Source organism: Misgurnus anguillicaudatus, chromosome 25 (genome assembly GCF_027580225.2).
Source record: "Misgurnus anguillicaudatus chromosome 25, ASM2758022v2, whole genome shotgun sequence".
In the NCBI taxonomy this organism is placed as follows: domain Eukaryota; kingdom Metazoa; phylum Chordata; class Actinopteri; order Cypriniformes; family Cobitidae; genus Misgurnus; species Misgurnus anguillicaudatus.
Window position 1 is genome coordinate 6,081,583 of NC_073361.2, and position 26,580 is coordinate 6,108,162.

The 26,580-nt window shown below is 36.5% G+C and overlaps 2 protein-coding genes across 4 annotated transcripts in view; one reads left to right on the plus strand and one right to left on the minus strand.

Moving 5' to 3' along the window:
- On the plus strand, positions 1-26,576 carry apbb1ip (amyloid beta (A4) precursor protein-binding, family B, member 1 interacting protein). Its single transcript, XM_055181795.2, has 14 exons — positions 1-141; positions 8,995-9,054; positions 10,845-10,944; positions 13,624-13,886; positions 14,325-14,402; positions 16,770-16,929; positions 21,169-21,290; positions 21,684-21,758; positions 21,933-22,076; positions 22,251-22,361; positions 24,970-25,068; positions 25,524-25,656; positions 25,782-25,828; positions 26,005-26,576. Exons 2-14 carry the CDS (start codon positions 8,995-8,997, stop codon positions 26,539-26,541), a joined length of 1,929 nt encoding a protein of 642 aa, XP_055037770.2. The 5' UTR covers positions 1-141; the 3' UTR covers positions 26,542-26,576.
- Positions 135-26,580, minus strand: part of LOC129425681 (protein adenylyltransferase SelO) — a 37,401-nt gene continuing 10,955 nt past the window's right edge. For 2 of the 3 annotated variants that reach the window (XM_055181798.2, XM_055181796.2), the window contains one exon: positions 135-4,178. The gene's annotated coding sequence lies outside the window, so the exon portion shown is untranslated. Of the gene's footprint in view, positions 4,179-25,554; positions 25,686-26,580 lie in introns of those variants that run through there. The other variant, XM_055181797.2, reaches the window with a different exon arrangement.

Below are 26,580 nucleotides of genomic sequence, written 5' to 3' on the forward strand. Positions count from 1 at the left end.
CTCATATTCAACCCTACGACTCGGCACACTGTTGCATGTGGGTTGGGTGGTGTCCACCGTTCAACAGGAAAGAGAAGCGCTTTTAAGAAATCCTACTTATGACCCTATCACCTAGTAATTAAACCTGCCAAATACATCAAGGTAAGGGATGGTTTTACCGAGATCCACAGCATGCTTGAGATGTTTGGTATAGGATTAGGTTTAATGATGTTGTTGTTGTTTAAATATAACTGAACTGAGTACCATGTTGTACAAACAGGAATTTTGGTAATGCTTGTACCTTTTGACTTATTTATGCTACAGTTGTTGTTGTATCTGTATTTATCCGTACCAGTGTTATTTCGGTGTAGTTAGTTGTTACATTAATCATTGGGTGTGGATGAAACGAATCATTTGATTTATTTTAACATTAATGGCATATAAATAATTTATCTGAATCTTTTGTAACGGTAAAATACTTATTGGAGGTGTTGTAGTGTCTGGTGTAATAATGTGTTCAAAGGCTATCATTAAACAAGTACAGCAAACACCACACCCAGCTCTTATTAGACACGAAATTATCTTCATTACATTAGACACCATAACAGTCCACTAGTTTTTGGATAGCATTATGGATTTATATCGTTTAGTTATAACTTTTATAATAAATCTATTGTGAACGATTCACTGGTGAATGTTTGCCAAATGGCTTCGTAAACAAACATTTATCAAAATGCAAAAAAGTCTCTAAGACAATTTTTCGTTTTTGGGTTGGCTCATGTCACCAAGCCCTCGTCTCTTACTGGATAAAGTGGACCAATATCCACAACAATCCACTGAAACTGCTATACACTGTTAAAAAAATGCTTAAAATAACTACCAATGGGGCAGTACCCTTTAAAAAGTTCCAACAGATACATTCTTTGTACCTTTTAGATACTATTTAGTCAACATAAGACCCACTTTAGTTTTAACTATTGGGTTTGGCTTCCTCAAAAATATTAGCATTAACTGTCAAATTTGTCTTATTTATAAATAGCACATGCGCTGTCAATACCCCAAAGTCACACAACAAACAGTCATTTGTGTTAAATTGTTCCTGGTTTGTTATGAAGCGTCTTGGCAGTGTTTTACAGTACGAGCCCTGGCAGCTCAATGCAAGTGAACCTTTCTAAGGAATTTCATCAACAATCTCCACGTCTAAATCCCACCTCCTGTAGCATTTGCAAATTTCTAGCCTCAGTAAAGGCATTTTTAGTCCTGTGATAAAGAGGTTTAATATTTCAAGCATAACATCTGGCAGGTTTAAGTATACCGGACAGAAGTCTTAGGGAGAAACACCAGCTGAACTAAAAACACACCGACTGAGTGTTTGATGAAGAAAACAAACAGGGTGCTGTTTTTCTATCAGGTTACCCCAAAGTCAACAGTCTGTCTGGATCTCTAATGACTGTTTTCTTCAGTTTAAAATAACCAGCGATGAATCTTAGTGACTTTTTCCAAACATAACTGCAACAGCATTAGCTGCTATGGGTTATTCAGAAAATTGTGACATGGAATTCAAGGACATTTGTTAAGATGTTTTGACGTAGTTGTTTAATATGTTGAAATAGCATTCATTCAGCATCACACATTTAAAGGCGTGATGTTTGTTAATATAAGCATCACTTGAGCAAGCTTTACCATTGCTCATACTTAGTCAGGATTTTTTCCCCAGAACTTTTGTCGCAACTTTGAGGCTGTGGATATGAATTATAGCTCAGGTCTGTGGGTCAGATTGTGAGGAAAGATGTGCTATTACTTTTCTAAGAGATTGGGCATTCACCGTAACAATAAAATTACATGTTTACATATTGATATTCTGGTGTTTGTTACTTCTTCAAAGATATTTGATGATGAATTCTTTAAACAAAGTCATAGTAACCTCGCTACTATGACTATGCCTTTGTAGACACCCACAGATATATACACTAGATGTCGCCTTGGGCTTCTAAGCATGCGTCAAAACCGCCGCCATCTTGGAATAGAAAGTAGCAAGGTAAAGCTGCTATCTCCACCCGTACTTGAAAATTCATGGACGATGCCGGACTTTTGTGCTGTGTATGGATGTTAGGGCTACAAGCACTATGCATTATAGTTAGAAAAAAGTAGATTTTTATTAGGGATGCACCGATATGGAAATTTTGGCCGATACCGATAACCGATAACTCTTTATATTTGGGGGCCGATAACCGATATATATAGGCCGATAAATATTCATATTATTTTCACAATGAAAAACTTCCAGACCGTGGACATCTTGTCTTTGCGCTAGACTAGCATACTCTTCTTAAGCCCGCAACATGTGTCATCTTCGTGCTATGTCACAAAAAGCACCAATCAAAACTCCACATGGCCAGTAATGAGCAAGTGAAGTGGTTCAACAAACCAAAATAATCCATCATTTATCGGCTTTCATTTATCGGCCTAATTTTGCTATCAGACCGATAACCGATAATATTAAAAATAAGCAGTTATCGGCCGATAACGATATGTCGGCCGATATATCGTGCATCCCTAATTTTTATAATATCAAAACTTACTTTTTTTTCTGGACTCAATGCTAAATACATGTCTGACTGTTGAAATGAACCAAAAGAAAACCAAGAAAATCGCATTCATGATGATTTATGGTGATTTTATTTCCGTTACACCATTGCCTACAATGACGCTGATGCGGGGTTCCCCTGTTTCAAGATGGCGGCTCTATTTGACGCATTCGGTCCAATGAACTGCCGTAGCCAAGGCGACATCTAGTGTACATATCTATGGTAGACACCTACAACACTGGCTGCGTTCCACTCCAGTTTTAGACACGCACTTGCGAACTTCCCTAAACACTTCCCCTTGGGGGAATCCCTGTCGCCATTTTGAAGTGCGTTCCTCTTCGTCACGGGGACAAGGAAAGTTTATATGGACAGACCCTCGCTCCCTCTGTCAAAATCAAGGGAGCGAGGGTCTACTTCATACGTACACTTTAGGCAGCTCCATATACCACAATGCAACACGAATGTGATGTCACTTCAGCACCTCGCACTTTGCACATTTCAAATTATGGAGGGGGTGGTCTCCACTTTCCATGTGATCGAGGGCTTAGGGCGATCCATTTGAACCACTTCAAGTGTTCTAGCAGTAGTGGGCACTCATACAACGTAAGCAATGACGTACCTCAGAGTGAATGAGACTGAGGGAAGCGAGGGAAGGTCATAAAAAAACTAACTGGAACGCAGGGACTATAGCATACTGGTGCAAAGTTTTTCACCTGGAAATACAACCAAGTTTGCTAAGTTTGCTTAGTGGACTGTTGAGTGGACTGACATTGTGATTGAAAGTGGTTGAAATGTCATGTGTGTACAGTCCTTTGTTAAGCATCCAGACAACAACATCACAAATGACATTTAAAGCCCCAAAAGTGATGAAAAATATTTAGTCTCTTTCAGTTATTAAAAAAAAAATGCTTTTATAAATAGCCTTATAGAGACTAAACATTATAGTTATTCCCAAACATCCAAGTAGACTTGATTACATTACGACCAAATCGATTTCCCAAATTTAATTTAGAACACATGCAATTGAGAAACAAATGGAAAGACTGAGCTAATTTCTTTTCCAAACCTAAAATCATTGAGTGAAACCCTTGATATGAAGTATTGGTGTTACCATAACACTTGACAAAACTAATTAAAATCATTCCTGAAGTAGGATAAAGTTGGTCTTACCCCCTCAAACTAGTCAAAAATATAACAATTTGCTATGACACAAGAAGTCAACAATATGATGCAAATGCATGCTTTCACTTCTCCTGTGGTGATACTTCATCAAATAGGCAATTTGCAGGATAATGTTTTGCCTGTATGGTAATGTGAATGTACAGTATTATTGATTCACTGACGCATAGACACATAAGATTAACCGTGCTGAGATGGTTGCAGAGATATGTGTCATCTGTTTCCTGTTGGAAACTTCAATGCTTTCAACATCGAGTCAGGGGAAGTTGCTGTAACCACTTCCCCATGTGTAGCTCTGTGCAAGCTCTTCTCTGATTGGCTGTGCGGCTGTGTGGCAGTGCCTCATTTAAGGGACGCAGCATTGTTTGTACTCACAGGTGCTTCTGATAGACACTCAGACGGTTTGGCCTGACCCAAATTCAAGCGAACAATCTGGAGAGTGTGTGAAAAAGAGAAATTATATATATATATATATATTATTTTTTATCACAGTGAAACATTGTGGAACAGAAACTAAAACAAAATTTTCATCTTTTCTTAAAATGGGAGTGGCGTAAAATACAGCACATTATGGTATCGTTGTTATGCTTACAAAGTTGCTAAGGTACATATCAACTTTTTTTGCAAGTTGCTATCTGGCATCTACTGTTTAATCTGTTTTAACTGGTTAAGCTGGTGTAGCAGTCTGGTTTAGAGGGCTTTCAGAAACTTTTTAGGCTGAAAGACCAACTAACCCCCCAGCTAAAATCAGCTAGGCTAAGTCTTAGTTGGTTTAGGATGGAAGTAGATGGTTTAAGGTGATGTTCTGAACCTGGCAAGTAAAAAATGGCCAAAAAGTAATATGCTGTGTTCAGTCAATTATGCTTAAGATATCTTAAAACTACAACAGAATAAAGACATAGCATGTGCATTCAATTAAAAAAATGCTGAATATGAGGGAATAAGAAGGAAGTGGGTCACAGTTTAGTTTTTTGTATGCAATTTGTATGGTCTGGCTTTTGGGCGAAGCTGTAGACATTTAAAAAATCCAGTAGTGAGATGAACAGATTTCTAATGAATTATAAAATAAGCAAAAAAAAAGAATTCATACAGATAAGATCGAAATGATGAAAAAAGCTGTAAATGTTTGGTTAAAACATTCAATGGTTCATGTGGTATTATCAGCCATATACCATAAGCTCAACAAAATGAGATTTGAAATGTTCGCAATATCTTTGCGATTTTATTTTGTATTTAACTTAATGTTTTCTTTAATATTCTGCACTCGTTCTGCACTAAGCGCTTATGGGCAGGATTCTGCATGTCTTGGCAAAGAACAAATGTGTGAAAGAGTTATGCAAGCCATGCTTTTATCTCTAGACTCTGAAAAGATATTGTGGAATCTGTAGCCCCGGGTTATGTTTTAACATATGCACAGGCATTGCATACTCTGCAGTGTTTCTAATACCAACCACAAACACTTGCACTGCTTTATCCAGTATATAATGTCAGTACGCAATGTTTTATGGCATATTTTAGTGGAATGAATTGGCAAATGAACAAAATTCAACCAAAATGTTGTGTATAGTTTGCGCATGTACACTTTTCCATTTAGTTAAACTGAAAATGAGAGGCAGAATCTTTACACTGATTTATTTCAAATACAATGATAGTAAAAGGCTCTAAAAATGAATAAAAGCACCATTATTGTTGTTTTTGATACTAAGAATTTTAGGATAATCTTTAACTGTTTCTTGCTGTGAATATTAAGCTTTTAGTTTATTAATTTATAAAGCACATTTAAAAACAACAGAAGTTGCAACCAAAGTGCCGTAATACAAATAAAAACCCAATCCAGGTAAACAAAAAAACACATTTACATTTTACACCCTCAAACAGAGTACATATAAAATAAAAGTGGGTTTTCAAAGCAGATTTAAACAGAGAAATAAAGGGGGCGGATCTTAAATGAAGAGGAAGACCATATTGGAGCTGCCGCATATTGGAGCTGCCACATATTGAAGCTGCCGCAGCAAAAGCACTGTCGCCCTTAGTTTTAAAATGTGAATGAGGGACTGAGAGAATTAACTGATAAGAAGGAGATTACGAATATACTGTGGAGCACAACCATGTAAAGCTTTAAAAGCAAAATCTTAAAATTAATGCGAAACTTAACCGAGAACCAGTGTAGAGAGGCGAGTACGGGGGAGCTCTAGCTGTCGCACTTTGTACAAGTTGCAATCGGTCGAGAGATGATTTAGGCAAACCCGGATAAAGTGAGTTGCAGTAATCCAATCTAGAAGTTATAAACATGAATTATAGTTTGAAGGTCCTTCATTCAAAGCATCTTCTTGATTTTAGCATCTGATCTTAATTGAAAGAAGCTGCTTTTCACAACAATACTTATCTGTTTATCAAAAGACAACATAGGATCAAAGACATCACCAAGGTTTCTAACACGATCACGAACATTTGAAGACAGAAGCTGCTTTTTTCAATGTCAGAAGACACTATAAGACATTATTTCAGTTTTGTCATTGTTTAACTGTAAAAAAATCAAATCCATCCAGCATTTAATGTCCTGAAGACATGCAAACAGAGTGGACACAGAACAGTTATTGTTTATAACAGGAAAATAAAGTTGAGTATTGTCAGTATAGAGATGATATGATAAATTATGTTTCTTAAAAATATGACAGAGTGAAAGCATATATAATGAGAAAAGTAGAGGACCCAGAATAGAGCCCTGAGGAACACCATAGGAAATGTAAGCCTTAGATGAAAAACAAATCCCTAAATTCACAAAATAGGATCTGTCCTTAAGGTAGAATGCAAACCAGCACAGATCCCTTAAAAAGGCAGCTACTTGATCAAGTCTTTGTATAAAGATATCATGATCTATTGTGTCAAATGCTGCACCTAAATCAAGCATGATTAGGATACAGCAATAACCAAAGTAAAGAGACAGTAAAAATGTCATTGGTAACCTTTAAAAGGATAGTTCGGCCAAAAATGATATTAAACCCATGATTTACTCACACCCAAGCTGTCCGAGATGCATATGTCCATCGTTTTTCAGACAAACACATTTTCAGACATTTTAGAAAATGTTTTAGATCTTTCAGTTAATTAAATGTGAAGTTACCGGGTCCACGGCCTTCAAGTCCAAAAAATGTGCATCCATCCCCCACAAAACAAATCCAAACAGCTCCAGGATGACAAACAAAGGTCTTCTGAGGGTAATCCTTGCGGTGTTGTTGTAGAAATATCCATATTTAAAACTTTATAATTAAGCAATAAGGTACGAGAGGCTGTGCTGTATCGTGAATAAGTAACGGCTGAAGGGCGTTGTTAGGCACGACGCGAAGCGGAGTGCCTGCAACCCCTTCAGCCGTTACTTATTCACGATACAGCACTTGCCTCGAGTACCTTATTGCTTTTATAAAACGGTTACCACACAATATTAAAGTAAAAAAAATATTAGTGCAACTTTCATGAAGTTAAATTAATAAAAGCATTCCTTCCGCTAGAAAAAATAGTCCCTGACTGCGAAAAACAACATGAAAGTTCAAATAAAAACAACAAACTGCTCTCAGACTTTGTCTCATTATATGTTTATGTGTTGCTAAGGGTGTTGCTAAGGGCGCAGTGATATTAAATAGAACCGTTGGGTGAACCGGTCATAGCAGTGTTTTATTGTGAATAAAGCACACCTATTGACCAATCAGAATCAAGGATTGGAACTAACCGTTTTATAAACGAAAATAAATACCTTCTGGTAGCGCCGCCATCATAGACTCCTCTGTATACAGGAAAGAGTATTAACGTAGGGTACGCACTTTTCTTAGTGACGTATGACAAATTCGGAGGGCGGGGGCACAGAGCAGCAGCATAGTAACCTCCGTACCCTGCGTAAAGCTCTGATCTTGAATGCGGACGCGACCGGATGCGAGATATTTACGTTTATAAAGTTTTAAATGTGGATATTTCTACAACAAAACTGCACGGATTACCTTCAGAAGGCCTTTGTTTATCATCGTGGAGCCGTTTGGATTTATTTTGGGAACGATGGATGCACATTTTTTGGACTTGAAGGTCGTGGAGCCCATAACTTCACATTTGATTAACTGAAAGATCTAAAACATTTTCTAAAATAACTCAAATCTTCTGAAAAATGATGGACATATGCATCTCGGACGGCTTCAGGGTGAGTAAATCATGGGTTAAATATAATTTTTGGCTGAACTATCCCTTTAACAAGGCAGATTCAGTACTATGAAATTATTTAAACCCAGACTAAAATGGTTCAAAGATATTAAAAGTACTAAAGTAAGAGGAGATCTAAGAATACACAACTTTTTCCAAAACCTTTGAGATGAAAGATAATTTAGATATGGGTCTGTAATTATTCAGAACATATGGATCAAAATGATGCTGTTTTACATTGGTTGGACTATAGCATGTTTAAAAGAAGTTGGTACAATTCCATTTGTTAAGGAGCTATTGATAATAGCAGTAACAACTGGACTTAAAGCTGGAAAACCCTCTTTTAAAATCTGGGGAAGGCAAAACATCAATGACAACAGGAGGGTTTCATACTAAGAACTATTTCATTGAGCTGTGAAGGAGACATGAGTTGGAAAAGAGATAGGGAGCTTCGTTGAGAAGCCATTTCTAGAGGAAGGAATTTTGAAATGGAAGTTTAGACCTGATACACTAGTTGCAAGATTTAAAAAAACATTGATTCTATTAAATTGGCTTATCTGCAATTCAATCTGACGTGTATTGTACATTTTATGTACATGAAGCTTGAAAAGACAGAACAAAAACCAGGAAAACAATTTCCCAAAATTCTGTTTGACTTCCAAAGAACAAAGAAACCCAAAGTGGTTACCCAAAGGGGTAAACTATCCCTTAAAGTATATTGTAAGTCTATACGGCTTGTGCTAAACTCACAAATTGTCTGAGGACTACATCAACTTTGTATAAGGAGCAGACTGAAAGTTAAATCTAAAATTGATGCAACTGTCAAGTCTCATTTGTGCATTTTGAATAAACATAAATTCAACTGCAGCAGAGCATTGAGTAATAACTTACAGTTTGGTCTGTTCCTTACACAAAGCCATTATATGGAATATAAGCTTGCAGTAAAGTGTATGGATTACTTTTTTGGTACTTTTATGGTGTGTTTTTGTCATTTTTGACGCTTGACTGCTGTTTTTCTCCTGCATGATTCATGCATAATAGTTTTGTTTATATTCTGTTGTAGATGGATGACATTGATGCTATGTTCAGTGATATGCTGCAGGAGATGGATCTCCTAACACAGGTACTGTATGCACTGCTGATAAGCCTCAACAAACGACACCAGCATTTAACCAAAATATGAATTTAAAATTCCATCATAAATGATATAATGATATGAACCGAATGTATGTTCATCAAATACTTTTGCTTTAAATCCCAGCCTTAGGCCATTCGGAATTGCTATGTTGGCAGAATACATTAAAGGGGACGTTTCAAAAGACTTTTATAAGATGTAAAATAAATCTTTGCTGTCCCCAGATTACATATGTGAAGTTTTAGCTCAAAATACCATATAGCTTTATTATACCATGTTAAAATTGCCACTTTGTAGGTGCAGGCAAAAATGTGCTGTTTTGGGTGTGTCCTTTTAAATGCAAATGAGCTGATGAAATGCAAACACTGATTGCAATAATGGTGGTTTGTTGAAATTGACCGATTTCATTTGAGCCAGTTTTCAATTTTTTCACATTCTTACAAAGATTAGTTACTGGGTTTGTCTTTATCACATTTTCTAGGGTGACAGAAGCACTGGGGACCCAATTATAGCACTTAAACACGGAAAAAGTATTTCCTGAAATGTCCCCTTTAAAGGAGCTGTTTGTAACATTGACTTCTAGCGGTCAAACCTCGCAGTCTAATTCAAAATATTGATGACGTTTTCCCTGCCTTCCCAGACACATACAGGAGGCGCAACTGCTCATTTTTGCTCATCAGTTTGCAGTGTTTCTAGTGGCAAATTACAAACCCCAGAGATTGCGTCCACATTTGGGTCACATTTAGAGGTCATTGCGGTCTCATTTAAGCAACCTTGATAACTGGAAACCAAGCTATCGAAATACACTATTGGGTAAATTGGCAGTGGGCAGGATAAAACCATTTTTTTGTAGCTACAGTGAAATATATAAATACAGCTCATTTATGGTTTGATAAAAATGCTAATTTGCAAGAAAACATGTCAGATGCTCTTTAAATCATTTTTTAAAATTATTTTCATAGTAATTTGTGTTTCGTATGATAGGAAACAATGAGCTTGAGATTTTAAAAGATTTTAGGTGCTCTTAGACTTTATTCTCTACAGTAGTGCTTAGAAAGGATGTTTTAATTTTTTAAACACATTTTTGTGTTAAGCTTTTAACACATCATGTGTCATTTTCTAATAATTTTGTGTTAAAATAAAACACAAGTTGTGTTAAAAGTAACGTGGGTGAATTCTGGGACAACGCATTTAGTGGGTTGTCCCAGAATCAACACTAATGTGTTGTTTTTAACACATCTGTTCTAGGAGTGTATAAAAATATGCAAGATACACACTCGTTGCGTCTAACTAAACTTATAGTCTGTTTTCCTTTGAAGCAACATGACATGGCATAACATTAAGCTGTTTAACAAAGATTTTCTACTCTTTAAAATAACCCATAAACACCTTTAATCCTGAGGTAAACATTGTTTGTAAAAATTATTACAAAAATATCTTTAGCAACTTAAATGATGCATTCAGATCTTCTCTTTTTCATGGTGATGATGACAACAGAAAAACACACAGTTGTCCTCCATTCATACAAGCAAAATGTACATTTTTGTAAGGCCCCATTCATTAAGGTGGGCAGTCTGCAGATATTGCAGACAGTATTTCAGCACAAAATGTGGAAGGAAAAGAGAAAGCAAACATATTAAGAATTAAATGTGTGTAGTTATCAGATACTGATAGTGAAACTGATTGTTCCTTTTAATGCTAATTATATTTCTGTAGTTGAAACATCTTCAGGCAGTTTATTTTTTCATTTGGTTTGTTCCTCATTTGTGTTTTCACAGAGTTTGGAGACCGAAGAAGAGTCTCCACCTCAGCATAAACCTCCCACCATTCCTGCCACTCAGGAAATGAACTTTTCCATTGGTTTCACAGATTTCAATGGTAAATAATATTACTTAAACCTAAAATTTTCACCAGTAAATTTTGTTTTTCCTCAGCATCTTTACTGAGAGGACCTATTTATCAATCGCTTTGCTTGTTGGAAAATAAATTGTGATTAATTAGCCATAAAATTGCTTGAAATTATGATGCACAGACGTTTGAAAGAAGAATATCTGGCTACAGTTCAAACTTCAATGAAAGGGGCCCTTCAGCTTTATTTAGTGTGCGATGTTGATGAGCATAACAAACATCTGCAAAGTTACAAAGATTATATTCAGAGATATTCTCTTTAAATAGTAAACAGTTTTCAAGAACTGCAACAAACAAACAAACAGTTTGGCTGTTAACACAACCCTGCCCAAGTCAAAGAGGGTCTTTAATAAAGTTTTATATGGATTGGATAGAGATGGTTTAAAACTGGATCGAAATGGATTAAAAAAAATCGCAAAACTGCAATCATCAATAGTTAATTTATCTTATTTTAGGTACTGCCCATTTTTGTATTGTACTTATTATTATCTATCTAGTGTTTTATTTTGTCTTGTGGTTTTCATGTATTTTATTTTTGTACTATGATACTGGGTTGACCTGCCAAGGGACTGCAGATAAAAAATAGCTCTTAAGCTAACTTTGGCGCATTTACATTTTGAGTGTAAACAAAAATGTTGATTGATGTGCATTGTCCCTTTCAAATAAATAAAGGGAAAAAATGAGCTGCAATAATGTTAAATAAAATAAATAAATAAATATGTTTTAAAAAAATCAAGCATAACAATGTTTTATTACACCCCAAACATGGCATGACATGATCCCTTTAAGGCTTAATTATCACAATATATTGGCCTTGTCAAGCTTAAACAGCTCTGTTGATCAATTTTGTATCTATTGTAGGGCTGTCGAATGATTAATCGCGATTAATCGCATACAAAATAAAAGTTTGTGTTTGCATAATATATTTGTGTGTATTGCAGCCCAGTCTCACGAAGTGTGCGACATATAAAGAAATAAATCAGAAAAAATAGTATAGATCAATATATAAAGTGACATTCTAATGCAAGCACCAAATCTAACCCTAAACCGAAGCGACAATGGTTTAAAAATAGGAAAAAACTGTCAAGTAACCAATACGAAAACAGGAATTCGTTATACGATCACGAAAAAACACGAAATTTTGTAATAATAGCACGAAAAAAGAATCAAAAAAATACGTGACTATATCACGAAACTTTGTGAGACTGGGTAGCGTACTGTGTGCAAGTATTATATAAATACACACATATATGTATAAATATAAAATAAATTAATGTATATTTTTTCAGATTTATACATATTTTAAATAAAATGTTTCTTAAATACATACATGCATGTGTGTGTCCTTGTAAACAAACGGCTTTCATGGAGAAAACGTAACTGCCGGTAAACTCTAAACGCTAAGCATCAATAATAAAAAAGTCCTTTTAGAGTAGTTTATTTCTGATAATAAGCAAAATAAACAACACGTAGATTACCTAAGTTCAAATCATAGCGTATCAAAAACTAACATTAAAATGTGTACTATATAATGTATGCAATCTTAACTAAAGATCTGCTGCCAAACCTCCCATTAAATATGGATAATTCATGATCGTCGTCTTTAGGAGACCAAAACATTTGTTATTTTCAGCAAGGTATTTGTTTAGGAGTTCAGCTAGCAACTAGTCACACCATAACAAACAGAGACCGGAAGTAAAGTTCCGCTAAGACGCGTAATCGCGACACCGCATGTGATTCTGATGAAACTGTCTATATATATATATATGTCTATATATAGAACATAATTGCACACACGAATATTATACAAAAACAAACTTTTATTTTGAATGCGATTAATCGTGATTAATCTTTTGACAGCTCGAATCGTTGGTTTTGGCACTATGAAAGTAATGTCAACTATAAATATTGTCATACCTTGTTAGGGTAATTATTAAACATTTCTGGCACTGGCCATCATTACTATAATCAGCACATATCATTAAATAAAGGTTTGTTTTTATTTCGTTTTTGATCAATTTGTGAAACTATACCTCCCCTACTGAAAAATCCACCTAAGACCAGCATAAGTTGGTGAGCTGGTTTTAGCTGGTCTCCCAGCTTGGTTTTAGCTGGTATTACTGGTGTAGCAAGCTGGTCTAGCTGTGTTTTGTCAATTTTTAAGCTGGTCTAGCTGGACCCACCGGCTGGACCAGCTTTGCCAGGCTGGGAGGACCAGCTTAGACCAGCTGCAACCTTAAACCAGCTAAAACCAGCTGCCAGCTTATGCTGGTCTTTGCTGGATTTTTCAGTAGGGTCAACAGATCTACCCCAATGAAACATGTACTTGAAACATGGCTGAAATAATTTAGAATTAGACTTATGACCTAATGATCAACATCCGGTCTTGCGCAAGCACATGACCACATATTTATCATAAAGTTCATAAATGTACCGTGGGAGGACCACGGCATTACTTGACAGAAAACTTCATGAAATACAACAACTCAAACATGATGACACATATCTTTGGAAAGCTCAGATTCTTGTGATTCGAATAATATAAACCCTATTAAGGGTTCAACACAACACAAAAGTGAGATTTAACAGGAAAAGCACAGGACTTTCTGTATTGGTGGTGGTCAATGTTGTTTTTTTCTGATTCTGAAGAGTCCCTGCATGATCTGGAGGACAATGATCTTGATGCCCTGATGGCTGATCTGGTGGCAGATATTAGTGCCACAGAGGAGAAGTTTGCAACAGAGAAAGGAAGCACAAAAGGGTCAGCCCCAGCTCCGACTCCGGCTCCAGCTGCCCTACCGCCCGTACAACCTCCGAGTAACTACAACCTTCCCACGTCCACCCCGAGACCTGCCACTTCCTCTATCTCCATTTCATCTCAACCCCTGCCCCCATCTGTCAAACTATCAAAAGTAAGTACTATTTTAAGGATGCTGAACACCCACAGGTTCTAGTGGTTAACACGTTTTCAGCTAAGTGTTACAGAGCTGATAAGGACACAAAACAAAAAAGTGAACAACGGATGCAAACAGGTGTAAGTGCAGCCAACACTATAAAGTGCATTTAGGACTACATTTTATCAGTATGTGTGATCCCTGGGATTGAATCCCATGACCTTTTGCATTGCTAGAGTAGCATCTTTAGCAACACATGATAATTTTATATATATATTTACAGTAGAAACTTTACAAAATATCTTAATGGAACATGAAATCTATATTTTTGACCCATACAGTGTATTGTTGGCTATTGCTACAAATATACCTTTGCGACTTATGACTAATTTTGTGGTCTAGGGTCACATTTTTGATATATGATTTTGTAAAAAATCATTTTGTATTTTCCCTCAGGAAGAACTGGAGGAACAAGAAAAAGCGGATAAAATCAAACTCGCCTTGGAGAAGCTAAAGGAGGCCAAAGTGAAGAAGGTGAGAGATGCGGTCAACTGAATCATTTATCAATCTTTAAACATATTTAAGTGATTGTTATTCTATATCATTCAATGTTGTGAAAAGGTCAGGGTCAGTCTGAAATCATGCTGGAATACAGGAAATTGAATTTCTGAAAGCGAAGCTGCACATGTGTCTCTGAAATTCTCATCGGTCAGTAAATGCCTAAAGTGTGCAATTTTAAGGATGATTGGTGATACACAGATTGTCTCTGTACAGTTCATGAGACATTGTCAGAGTTAGGGTAGAAGTGTTAGTCCATCCCATCTGTTATATTGATAATGTGTCCGCTTTAAAGAAAGTTAACAGCTTTTCTTATTTCAAGCATCTGTGCAAAGACCTTGCTAAAAAGATCAGCATGGTTAGTCACCAGCATATGTTGTTTTCATGGCCGTAGTCAGGGTTTGAAAATTAGTGAGGTCTAGGCTAGGGTGGGGTGTTAAGAGTTAACAAATGCTATCCCACGCACTAATTTTGTAGCTAATATACCCTTAAACCAAATTTGTACACAACTGTGCTATTTTTAAACACCATTTATAACAATACACTAAAAATCTATTTAAAGGGGTCATATTATGAGACTTTTTTTAAGATGTAAAATTAATCTTTGGTGTCCCCAGAGTACATATGTAAAGTTTTAGTTCAAAATACCATATACAGTGAGGAAAATAAGTATTTGAACACCCTGCTATTTTGCAAGTTCTCCCACTTAAAAATCATTGAGGGGTCTGAAATTGTCATCATAGGTGCATGTCCACTGTGAGAGACATAATCAAAAAAAAAAATCCAGAAATCACAATGTATGATTTTTGTAACTATTTATTTGTATGATACAGCTGCAAATAAGTATTTGAACACCTGAGAAAGACAATGTTAATATTTGGTACAGTAGCCTTTGTTTGAGGTCAAACGGTCTAGATCAGTCAGGTTTCTGGCCTGTTGCTGAGAATCACGGAGTTTGAGCTTCCTCCAATGATTCTCTATTGGGTTTAGGTCTGGAGACTGGCTAGGCCACGCCAGAACCTTGATATGCTTCTTACAGAGCCACTTCTTGGTTATCCTGGCTGTGTGCTTCGAGTCATTGTCATGTTTGAAGACCCAGCCTCGACCCATCTTCAATGCTCTAACTGAGGGAAGGAGGTTGTTCCCCAAAATCTCGCAATACATGGCCCTGGTCATCCTCTCCTTAATACAGTGCAGTCGCCCTGTACCATGTGCAAAAAAACACCCTCAAAGCATAATGCTACCACCCTCATGCTTCACAGTAGAGCTTATGTTCTTGGGATGGTACTGATCATTCTTCTTCCTCCAAACACGTTTAGTGGAATTATGACCAAAAAGTTATATTTTGGTCTCATCTGACCACATGACTTTCTCCCATGACTCCTCTGGATTATCCAAATGGTCATTGGCAAATTTAAAACGGGCCTGGACATGTGCTGGTTTAAGCAGGGGAACCTTCCGTGCCATGCATGATTTCAAACCATGATGTCTTAGTGTATTACCAACAATAACCTTGGAAACGGTGGTCCCAGCTCTTTTCAGGTAATTGACCAGCTCCTCCCATGTAGTTCTCGGCTGATTTCTCACCTTTCTTGGGATAATTAAGACCCCACGAGGTGAGATCTTGCATGGAGCCCCAGTCCGAGGGAGATTGACAGTCATGTTTAGCTTCTTCCATTCTCTAATGATTGCTCCAACAGTGGACCTTTTTTAACCAAGCTGCTTGGCAATTTCCCCGTAGCCCTTTCCAGCATTGTGGAGGTGTACAATATTGTCTCTATAGTGTCTTTTGACAGCTCTTTCATCTTGGCCATGTTAGTAGTTGGATTCTTACTGATTGTATGGGGTGGACAGGTGTCTTTATGCAACTAACGACCTCAAACAGATGCATCTAATGTATAATAAATGTGGAGGTGGACATTTTAAAGGCAGACTAACAGGTCTTTGAGGGTCAGAATTCTAGCTGATAAACAGGTGTTCAAATACTTATTTGCAGCTGTATCATACAAATAAATAGTTTAAAAAATCATATATTGTGATTTCTGGATTTTTTTTTAGATTATGTCTCTCACAGTGACAATTTCAGACCCCTCCATGATTTCTAAGTGGGAGAACTTGCAAAATAGCAGGGTGTTCAAATACTTATTTTCCTTACTGTAGATCATTTATTATAGCATTGACACTTTGTAGGTGTGAGCAAAAATGTGCCGTTTTAGGGTTTGTCTTTTTAAATGCAAATGAGCTGATGAAATGGTTTGCCACACCTCCAGGCATTTATTCAGTCAAGACAGATAGGCTATCTATTTAATCATAATTATACTAATGTCATTTCTTATTGTTTAGCTGGTTGTGAAGGTGGAGATAATGGACGGCAGCTCAAAGACTCTGATGGTGGATGAAAGACAAACGGTCAGAGATGTGATTGACAATCTGTTTGAGAAGACACATTGTGACTGCAATGTAGACTGGTGCGTGTGTGAGACCAACCCTGACTTACAGACCGGTGAGTGTGGACACACGTGCACATCTGTCCGGACTTCAGCACATTAAAAGTACTGGAAAAATGATGAAGTGTGTTTGTATTGGCCTGGTGACAGTACAGTGCTGACGTACCACTATTAAAACACATCACACACACACAACAATTTACAGGTGGATTTAATTTACTGCTCCAGACACCATCAGTCAACCTTCCTATCGTGAGGAAATACAGACCTTATGATCAAAATCCCCCGTTTCACTTTGTCCAGCTGCTATGAGAGCCATATGTTTGCTTTAGTGCTGCCAAATTTTAGATGAGAAGACTTAAAGAGACTGATTTTATGATGTGCTGTTTCATTCTTTTTTTTTCAGGAGTTGCAACCACAAAGACTGAAATAGTATACTAAGACTATAAAGTCTTGTTTACTTTAAGGCACTTTCATAAAAAAAGCTTTAAAAAAGAAAACGATGTTGGCATTTTAGAAAAGGTTCACGCTATACAGGACCATAAATGCACAAATGCACTATTGAGGTTGCAAACAACGTGCTGTCACGTTATATATTTTTTATAACCTGGCAAAAACGTTTATTGTAGGAAATATGCGCTTGTTTGGGGTGTTTGTGTCATGAATAAACACAGAATGTGTGTTTAAACAGCTGTAACGCTGCAAAGTTTGCAGTTCATTTATTGTTTGCATGGTCATTACAGCTTGTCGTTTTTATCTTTCAGTAGTGTAAAAGTCATATGACAGGGCTTGACAAATCATGGAAGAATACGCAATGATCCAGAAGACCTTATCAGGGAGCGAATGATGGGACCCATAAGCGTCCGGTTAGGTCCGCAACACTGCAGCGAAATCCAGGAGTTTTCACACTAAAAAGTCTCTGTTTACAAGGGCCGAAAGCTCCAGATTAGTGTGTATGCTAGGCATAACCGTAGCAAAAATAATACATTTTTAAAACAAAAACGCATTAAAGGGCACATATTATGCCGATTTTTTTAAAGCTGTTTACCTTTAAATGCAAATGAGCTACTGTTTTCTGTAAAAATAGATCAGATTTCTTTGAATACAGTCTGAGACAATAGTATCTTTAGATGGATTAGCACTACAATGCAAACAAACGCATTCAGAAAAGCTTAAGTGTAAAATTAACCACCCAGTCAGTAGCTGTGGGCAGTGCTTTATCATTGTGACATCACATTAACAAGAAAATCAAAACTGCATGCCTAATGAGACTGCTTTGGTTTAAAGGAGGTTAAAAAGAAGAAGTGGGTGGATTTTTTCATTGTAGAGTTGTTTTGTTCACATACTGCCAACACACATTTATGTCCAAACACCTTGTAAAAGTTTAAAGCTCCCATAACACACGCTGTTTCTGCATTTCTGATGTTAATCTGGAGTACCTATAGAGTAGCATTACATCCTTTATATCTCTGAAGAGTCTTTAGTTTAATCCGATTAATAAAAGAAAGATTAGCTTTACCGAATCTTTCCGATAACGTATGAAAAAATGAAGAAGGAGGAGTTACTACCGCGGGAGGAGCGAGTACGAGTCATGCAACACTATACAACACTGTTTAACTTATGATTCACTACATGTTCGTGTCATTTATATAATACGCACGCGCCTATTTCCAACATAACATAGAAGTCTTACTTACCGCGTGCAACTCATGACCCGGTTGGGGAAATCCAGCTCATCAAACACACACGCAAAACTCCGCTGCTACCCCGGATAATAAACTATATCCATCGTTTCCATAAGGCTGGCTTTCTTCTCCTTACATCCAAAAACACACTTCTTCTTTCGTGACTTTGTTGAATTTTGAAATTAAACAAAGCTGGGTGGCGTGATAAGATGTTTGCAAGTTAGCGTCTCCCTGAAACGTCAGTTGGAACTGTAATCGAAAAAAAACTTTCCGAAACTTGTACGAACCCTGGCGAAGTGCATTCGGCACAGAAATACTCTGTAACACGTCCAACTGCTTTTTTGACACTTTGCCTACATTTAGTATGAGGAAACAACTCTATAACTGTGTTAATAAGTCAGAATGCATGAAATACCATTGAACCACCCCTTTAAAAGTACCCACATAAAACAACCATGCTATAGTAAATGATCTGTGGGGTATTTTAAGCTGAAACCTCACAGATACATCCCAGGCACACCCAAGACTTATATTACATCTTGCAAAAAGGGTCATAATATGTGTCCTTAAAAGGTTTTGCAAATTTGTCACACATATTTTTAGAGAAGCAGAGGGAGTTTCCTCTACATCATTCTCACATGAGGATGTATCTTATACTGTGAGTGACTTATAATCATGAGTAAATGGCTGATGTTGGAAGAGTTTGGACACATATCAGATACAGTATGCTCACATGATCTCATTATTAGCTCACATCCATGACTGCTCTCTCGCTGAGTTGAGAGTAATGGGAAATCACACATATGATTGAAGAAAATCGCTTCCATTTACTGCCCGTGAGGCAAACTCACACTATGGGTTTGATGTCAGTAACCACACAAAACATTAGACCACCCTTAAGCTTATTTCATTTCAGTTTTACACCTTATATGTGGTCTTTGAGAACCTGAGAAGTAGCAGCCAACATACATTTGATACGACTGTATTTATTTACAACTGTATTTAATTATTTTAAACCCAGCAATAGGGCAAAAAGGGACGAGCCTACACTGAAAAAAAATGTTATGTTGAATTTACTTAATTTTATTATGGCAAGAAGATGCACACAATTTAAATTTAACTCTAGATATATATTTTTTTAAGTTGAGGGTACTAATAATTTATCAATTGAGTGTACTTGTATTTTATAAGTAATTTCAGATTAATTATATTCATAATTGTAGCTAAACTATTTTGAGTAGAAATTACTCAATTTTATGCAACTTCAGTACACTAAAATTAATTATGTGCAACCAGATCAATTTAATGGTTTAATCCAATCGTTTTTTAAATCTCTTATTATATCTTAACTTTCCAGATTTAACTACCACATTATGTTGAGAAAGTAAGAAGAGACTCAATAGGTCATAGTACTGGCATAAGCACAGTTACTGCTTACATCATGATTTTCATCATGTCACCTATTGTCTATACACAAGCACCACTCTTCTGAATGATGGTAACCACAAAACTCAAAACAAAAATTCTTCTAAATCCCAAAGATAATTTAACCTGAAACACTAACAAGTCTTTCTTTTTTGTTAAAAACACAAAAAATAATGTTTAATTTCAAATTTTACTCTCCAAATGCAGTCCCATGCAAAGCATGCTGGGAAGTAGAAGTCCACTGCCTAGTTAGTTATATTTACTTAAATAATTCAAGTAGTTTCAACATAAAATTTCTTTCTTACAAATTTGGGTGGATTTTAACATGATAAAATTAAGTGAAATTACTCAATAATCTGTTAATTTAGAATTACTTAATTTTTGTGTTATTTTTACATTTTTAATAGAATTTAATCATATCTTTTAAGTTAAATTTACTAAGGCACAGATTTTTTTTTATTGTAGCAGCTTGATTGAATTTTTTTTTATATTTTGTAAAATGTATTTTTTTATTTATAGAAAATGTTTATATTTGACCCAATAATGGGTTAAAACAACCCAGCATTTCGGGTTGAAACAACCTAACATAGGTTAAACTTCAACCCAGCGGGCTGGGCTCGTCCCTTTTTGACCCAACGCTAGATTTAAATTAACCCAACATTTTTTAGAGAGTAATTATTTGGGTCTTTTTAAATCCTACACTTTAATAATGTGCAATTTTGTAGCAATTATAGCAAACACGTGTCAAAAGAATAAAATGTATTTAGGGATTTTAGAGGGATAGTTCATTTTTTTGTCATCATTTACTCATCCTTACGTTTTTTAAGCCTGTATGCATTTTTTTTGTACTGCTGAACACAAAGGAAGATATTTTGAGAAGTGTTTGTAAACAGTTTTGGAGCAACACTGACTTCCATAGTATTTTTCTTTCCTACTATGGAGGTCAATGGTGCTCCTGTTTCCTGATTGATTACAAATCTTCCTTTGTGTTCAGCAGAACAGAGACATTTATACAGGTTTGGAACAACATAAGGTTGAGTAAATGGTAAAAGTATTTTAATTTTGGGGTAAACTATCCGTTTAAGGGGATCACAATTTTCTATATTTTGTTACAGGCCGATTTGTAATTTATACTAATTTTATAGGAATTCATAATATAACGTTACAATTTTGAACTTTCCACAGAAAGAGGTTTTGAGGACCACGAAGCCCTGGTGGAACCTCTGTCTACATGGACGAGAGACACAGAAAACAAAGTGATTTTTAAGGAGATTAAAGAAAAGTATGAAGTGTTCAAGAACCCTCAGGCAAGTGACAGTTTCTATGTATAACAGAGTAAAGCGTGTGCACATTGTGGTCGGCAAAGTCATTTCCAGAACAACTTCTATTCAGCAAGATTTTAACTTCTGCATTCTTTTGCATAAAACAGAAATAAAAGTAGACTGCAAATCAATTAAACTTTAGCCCAATACTATAATGGTCAAAGTGGACGGTTTATAATTATAAATGTGTTTTCTTGTTTTTTTGGAGCTGGGGGAAATGACTGTAACTCATACCGCTCTGTGGCCCTTTGACCAGAAATGACTGTCTTAAAAGTAATCAATGTGAATTGGAGCAAGCTAGCAGAATGTACTGTAGGTTCGTGATCAGGAAACAGCGTTGAATGCTGATCAGACTGAAATCAATTTCCTCTCTTCCAGATGTTTTATTTGTGGAAAAAGGACAAAAAAACTATAATGGACATGAAAGACAAAGACAAAGAACAGCTTCTGGAGGTGGGTCTGACTTTGATATAATCAAGAAATGTCATGGTTCTCAGTTTCCAAATGACGATATTTTCCAAGACTTATCGTAGGAAATTTTATGGAGTCAGATTTAAAGCCCTTTGATCAAATCTCAGAAAATTCATGTTTTCCTAAAGTCTCCTGGATCTGTGTTTCTGGCTATAGGAGAACTTCTGCGGACCCTCGGTCATTGTGCCTGACTTAGAGGGGGTTCTCTATATGAAGGAGGACGGGAAAAAATCCTGGAAACCGCGATACTTCTTGCTGCGTGCTTCCGGATTGTATTACTCACCTAAAGGCAAGACCAAGGTCAGCTGAGGCAACCCAAACAAGTAAAACATACACACTGTACTTTGGCCAGATATGGACTTATAATGAGTTTACCGTGTGATCGATTGCTGCCTTGAAAATCGATTGGGCAAGGAAACAGAAGTACTGGATTTGTGAAAAGGTCAAATTAACAGGTTTCTTTCTGTCCCTCAGGCATCACGGGACCTTGTGTGCTTGGTGCAGTTTGACAATGTCAACGTGTACTTCTGCAAGGAATATAGAAATAAATACAAGGCACCCACAGACCACTGCTTCATGCTAAAGGTAAAGTCTCATTTTGGTCAACCACTCTCATTTTTTTCATGCGGTCCACATCTAACATAGAATACGATTTGCATTAACCGCTACCTTATAAATGTGAAGTTCAAAAAGATCTAGAAATGGTCCAGGGTTAAGTAATTTAAATCATTATTTTCAGTCTTGAATTAATGCTAGTCGTAAACTGGCAGAGTAATCACTTACTGTACTATTTACGCTGATCTGAAAAAGATCTCTGTAGATACTTATCTCTGCACTTTAGGGACCTGAAACCTCTTCATGCTGTTTCTTCAGCAAAAAAAGCATTTTCTATCACAGTAGTCGTGGAAGTAAAAGCAGATGGTATAGACATAAAGGTTAGGGCATCGAAAGCTGTAAATTACATCCTGTTAAAGCCTCCACTTCCCATTTTGATAGCAAGTAGGAGTGGTATAACTGGGACAGAAGCTTAGAGTTGACCTTACTTTAACCTTTCAAAATGCTCCACTGGTCCAAGACTACAACCCCACACTGAACTCCTATTTAATTACTATTGTAGGTCTCAGTCCAGTGTTATAGGCCAACATTTTGCTTGTTTTTCAAGTAATCTGGCATAATAACAAGGGATCTTTAGGTACTCCAGGTGGTAGGGCATTTATCTGACATTTATACACCATGAATCTGCCCTCTCCCCTTTCATAAAACTCAAGTAGGTGTAACTACCAACCCAAGGCTGTTAAACACAAATTGTACAATGATTATTTCAAGGTGTATGCCTACTGGCTTAATATATCATAATTACCCAAATGACTACCCACTCTTAAAAGATTAAAGCTGAGCATTTGAACTTCCAGAATGCAGGAAATAGTTGAGGAAGTATCTTTTTCTAATTAGCTTGCATGGATGAGGGCTGACATTAGTGTGGCAACCCAAAACATTAAGGGTGTGGTTATAAATATTGGTGGAGGGTGATAACCTGTAAAGTTATAGTAGATGGTTTCATAGGATGCACGCGCAATGTCTCGTTTATACACCTAACTGAAGTGAACTTCAGATCTGTAATTACTTATCGATCTGGCTAGTTTCTAAACTGATCCCTGAAACAAACACATTGTCAAAAAGGACCTGTAGTTAATATTCCATACATTCATTTTACACAGTAATGTTAGCTCAGTGTAATAGTTGATACGCTTTAGATATAATATATGAACGAAGGTAATTTACTTGCCATTTATTTCCCTTGTTATCAGAAATAAAGTACTATAAAGTGACTCTGTTGTTATTGACTATATGTGGAAGTCTACCGAAAGTTATGTTTAGTCCACAAAAGCCATTTGTTTATGTTGTTACTGTTGAAACCCAATAGAAGAAAATGTATTGGTCATTCAGACTAATTCCTAATTTCCTAAACTTAACGATTAAAGCTAATGCTATATTTTCAAATAATACTACTAGTCTGGGCACGCAAAAGTAAACTACAGAGAGCCTAAGACTGAGCCCTGCGGCACTCCAAAGCTATATATTTTTAGGTCAGACAGTTCCTTTTGTCCACATACAAGGTGTAGTGGTCTGACAAGTATAATGTAAATCAGTTTAGCTTCAGTCTAAAAATGGTAGCATGCTTCTCAAACTTTTCAACAGTGCTAATACAATACAGTCACACAACACTATGACTATGTCCAAAATAAAGTTTAGGACTTTTTGGGGCGGTTTCCCGGACAGGGATTAGACTAATCCTAGACTAAAATAAATTTAAGAGCTGTCCAAACTGAAAACAACTTGCACTACATATATTTAACTACATCAGTGCCCTTTGTTTTCACATTCACACAAGTAATGTTTTTAGTGAGGCATGTTTGTTAAAGCTAGTTATATTACCCAATTAAACTAAGGCCTAGTCCTGGTTTAAGATAATCCCTGTCCGGGAAACCACCCCATAGTTTCTCAAACTGGTTCTTGATAAGCCCATCCATTGTATTAACAAAACACCTGAAAATCACCTCTAGTTATTTTCTGTAAATATGCTTAATATGCATTTATGCATAGGACAAAATAGTCGTCTTACATCTAGGATGAAGGATACTGAACTCACATCAAACTAATTAAACACAGTCAGATCTAAAATGAAAAGATTAACCCTGTTCTCACCATGAATATAGTCATAGATGCTGGAATGGCGGTAAGAATAAATAAATAAAATAAATAATGAAAAGAAGTGGGCCTTTTGAAAACAATGTGAAAGCATGAATCTGACTAATTGCTTTGTTATAATTTACTGGAGTGTTTCACATTTTATTTAGGTTACAATTGGCTTTTTTAATGCTAATGTCCAGAAATGAAGAAACAACTCTGCAGAAATCTGTGCTCGAAATATGAAAAGTGTGTTTGCAATCTCAATTGAATTGTGGTTTTAGTATGCCATCTTCTGTCTGTTAACTACAGTAAACAATACATATTAGCAGCTCAAGAGCACATTTTTTAAAAGGGATATTGCATACTTTCATTACAAATTCACACCTTCATTAAAAAAATAATTATTAAATGTTAGAGATAAACACAATTTGAATATATAGAGTAACAGAGGAGACCGTGAAGTTTGCTTTATGCTAATGTGGTTCTTGTGATTTGTTTTCAGCATCCGCAGATTCAAAAAGAATCACAATACATCAAGTATTTGTGTTGTGATGATAACTGGAGCATGACCCTGTGGGTGACTGGAATACGGATTGCCAAGGTGAATCAAATAAAATAAAAAAATCACAAAACCTTGATTCTTAGACTGTAAAAGTTGGATCAACTAAAAAAAAAAAATTCAATCGGTAACGCCTAAAAATTAGATATTTTTACACTTTAATTGAAAATTTTAAGTTTAAGGTGCTACCAATTGAATCATTTTAAAGTTTTCACTTAAAGTGAGAAAATGTAAGTTTATAAAACATACTTTTAAGGTGTTTTTTATGGAGTAAAACAGCTTTAACCTTATACAGTGTATGTGAAAAGTGGACAAAAAAATTACATAAATAATAATTTACATAATAAACATGGAGGTGCGGATTGAGTACATTTTAATTTACTATTATGAATTATAGAATTGATCAAATATTAAAATATAATAATTATTATTAAGTTCTGTCTTATCTATCATAACCTTTCTTACTTTATTTGGTTTTGTCATTATTACTTTCATAGTATGGTAAGCTGTTATACGACAACTACAAATGCGCTGTAAGGAAAGCCACGGTTCCTGCATCCTGGGCTAACCGCACTATCCAGTCCAGCCCATCCACCTCCAATGCATCCACACCCTCCCCTACACCAAAAGGTAGAGATAGGACAGCATCCTATAGGACACTGAAGCACAATATATATGTTTACTAAACACGTCATTTATATCTTGTTTCAATATCATGTTAAAGAAATTTTGAAAAGTTTGTGTTTATTTTGCAGTGAAAGCTGCAAATGGACACCCGCCTCAAGCTCCAATGGAAACCAAGGTACAGCGTCAATCAACTAAAATTAAATCAATTAAATTAGTTTACTGTTCCTATTAGCTGTACACAAGAATTTGGCAACCACAAACTTTGTGTTAAACTTGAGGGTCATCTTTAATACCCTAAATTATGTCACTTGTTCAGAAGAGAATTGACTATATCAGATTTTGTTCTTGCAGGTTTCTGCCCAACAAGCATCTTTTCCACCACCTCCACCTGCAGCAGAATTTCTGCCACCTCCACTTCCTGACCCCACGATTCCTGGTCCCCCTCCTCCTCCGCCTCCCAGCACAGCTAAAGGCAACAAGTTTCCACCTCCACCTCAGTTCCCGAAATCCTCCTTCCCACCTCCGCCCATTGATGACTTGCCTCCTCCACCTCCTCCTCCAGAAGAGATTGATCTGCCACCTGATTTTCTGCCTCCACCACCGCCTAGTTTTATCTCTTACGGGGAAGAACCTCTACCGCCACCCCCTCCAAATCCTGTGGGTTTCATTCCACCACCTCCTCCCGCTCCCCAGAACTCTGCATCTATAGGAGGAGTGCCACCACCTCCCCCTCCTCCACCAATGGCTCCTGCTGCCAACAGATCTGGCTCTGTCAGGAAAGTGGCTCCACCCCCACCAAAGAGGACTACACCACAAGTAACAGCGCCCTCGGGTGGCGACCTTATGTCAGAACTGATGACTAAAATGAATAAAAAACGCACTCAATAATGAACAAACTGGGCTAACTTTTGTTTGTTTATTTGTTAG

Bases quoted from the DNA above. Each gene is read 5' to 3' on its own strand.
- apbb1ip (XM_055181795.2), top strand. From the start codon at position 8,995: ATGGATGACATTGATGCTATGTTCAGTGATATGCTGCAGGAGATGGAT. The intron at 9,055-10,844 runs GTACTGTATGCA...GTGTTTTCACAG, and splicing joins AGATGGATCTCCTAACACAG to AGTTTGGAGACCGAAGAAGA. The intron at 25,829-26,004 runs GTACAGCGTCAA...TTGTTCTTGCAG, and splicing joins AAGCTCCAATGGAAACCAAG to GTTTCTGCCCAACAAGCATC.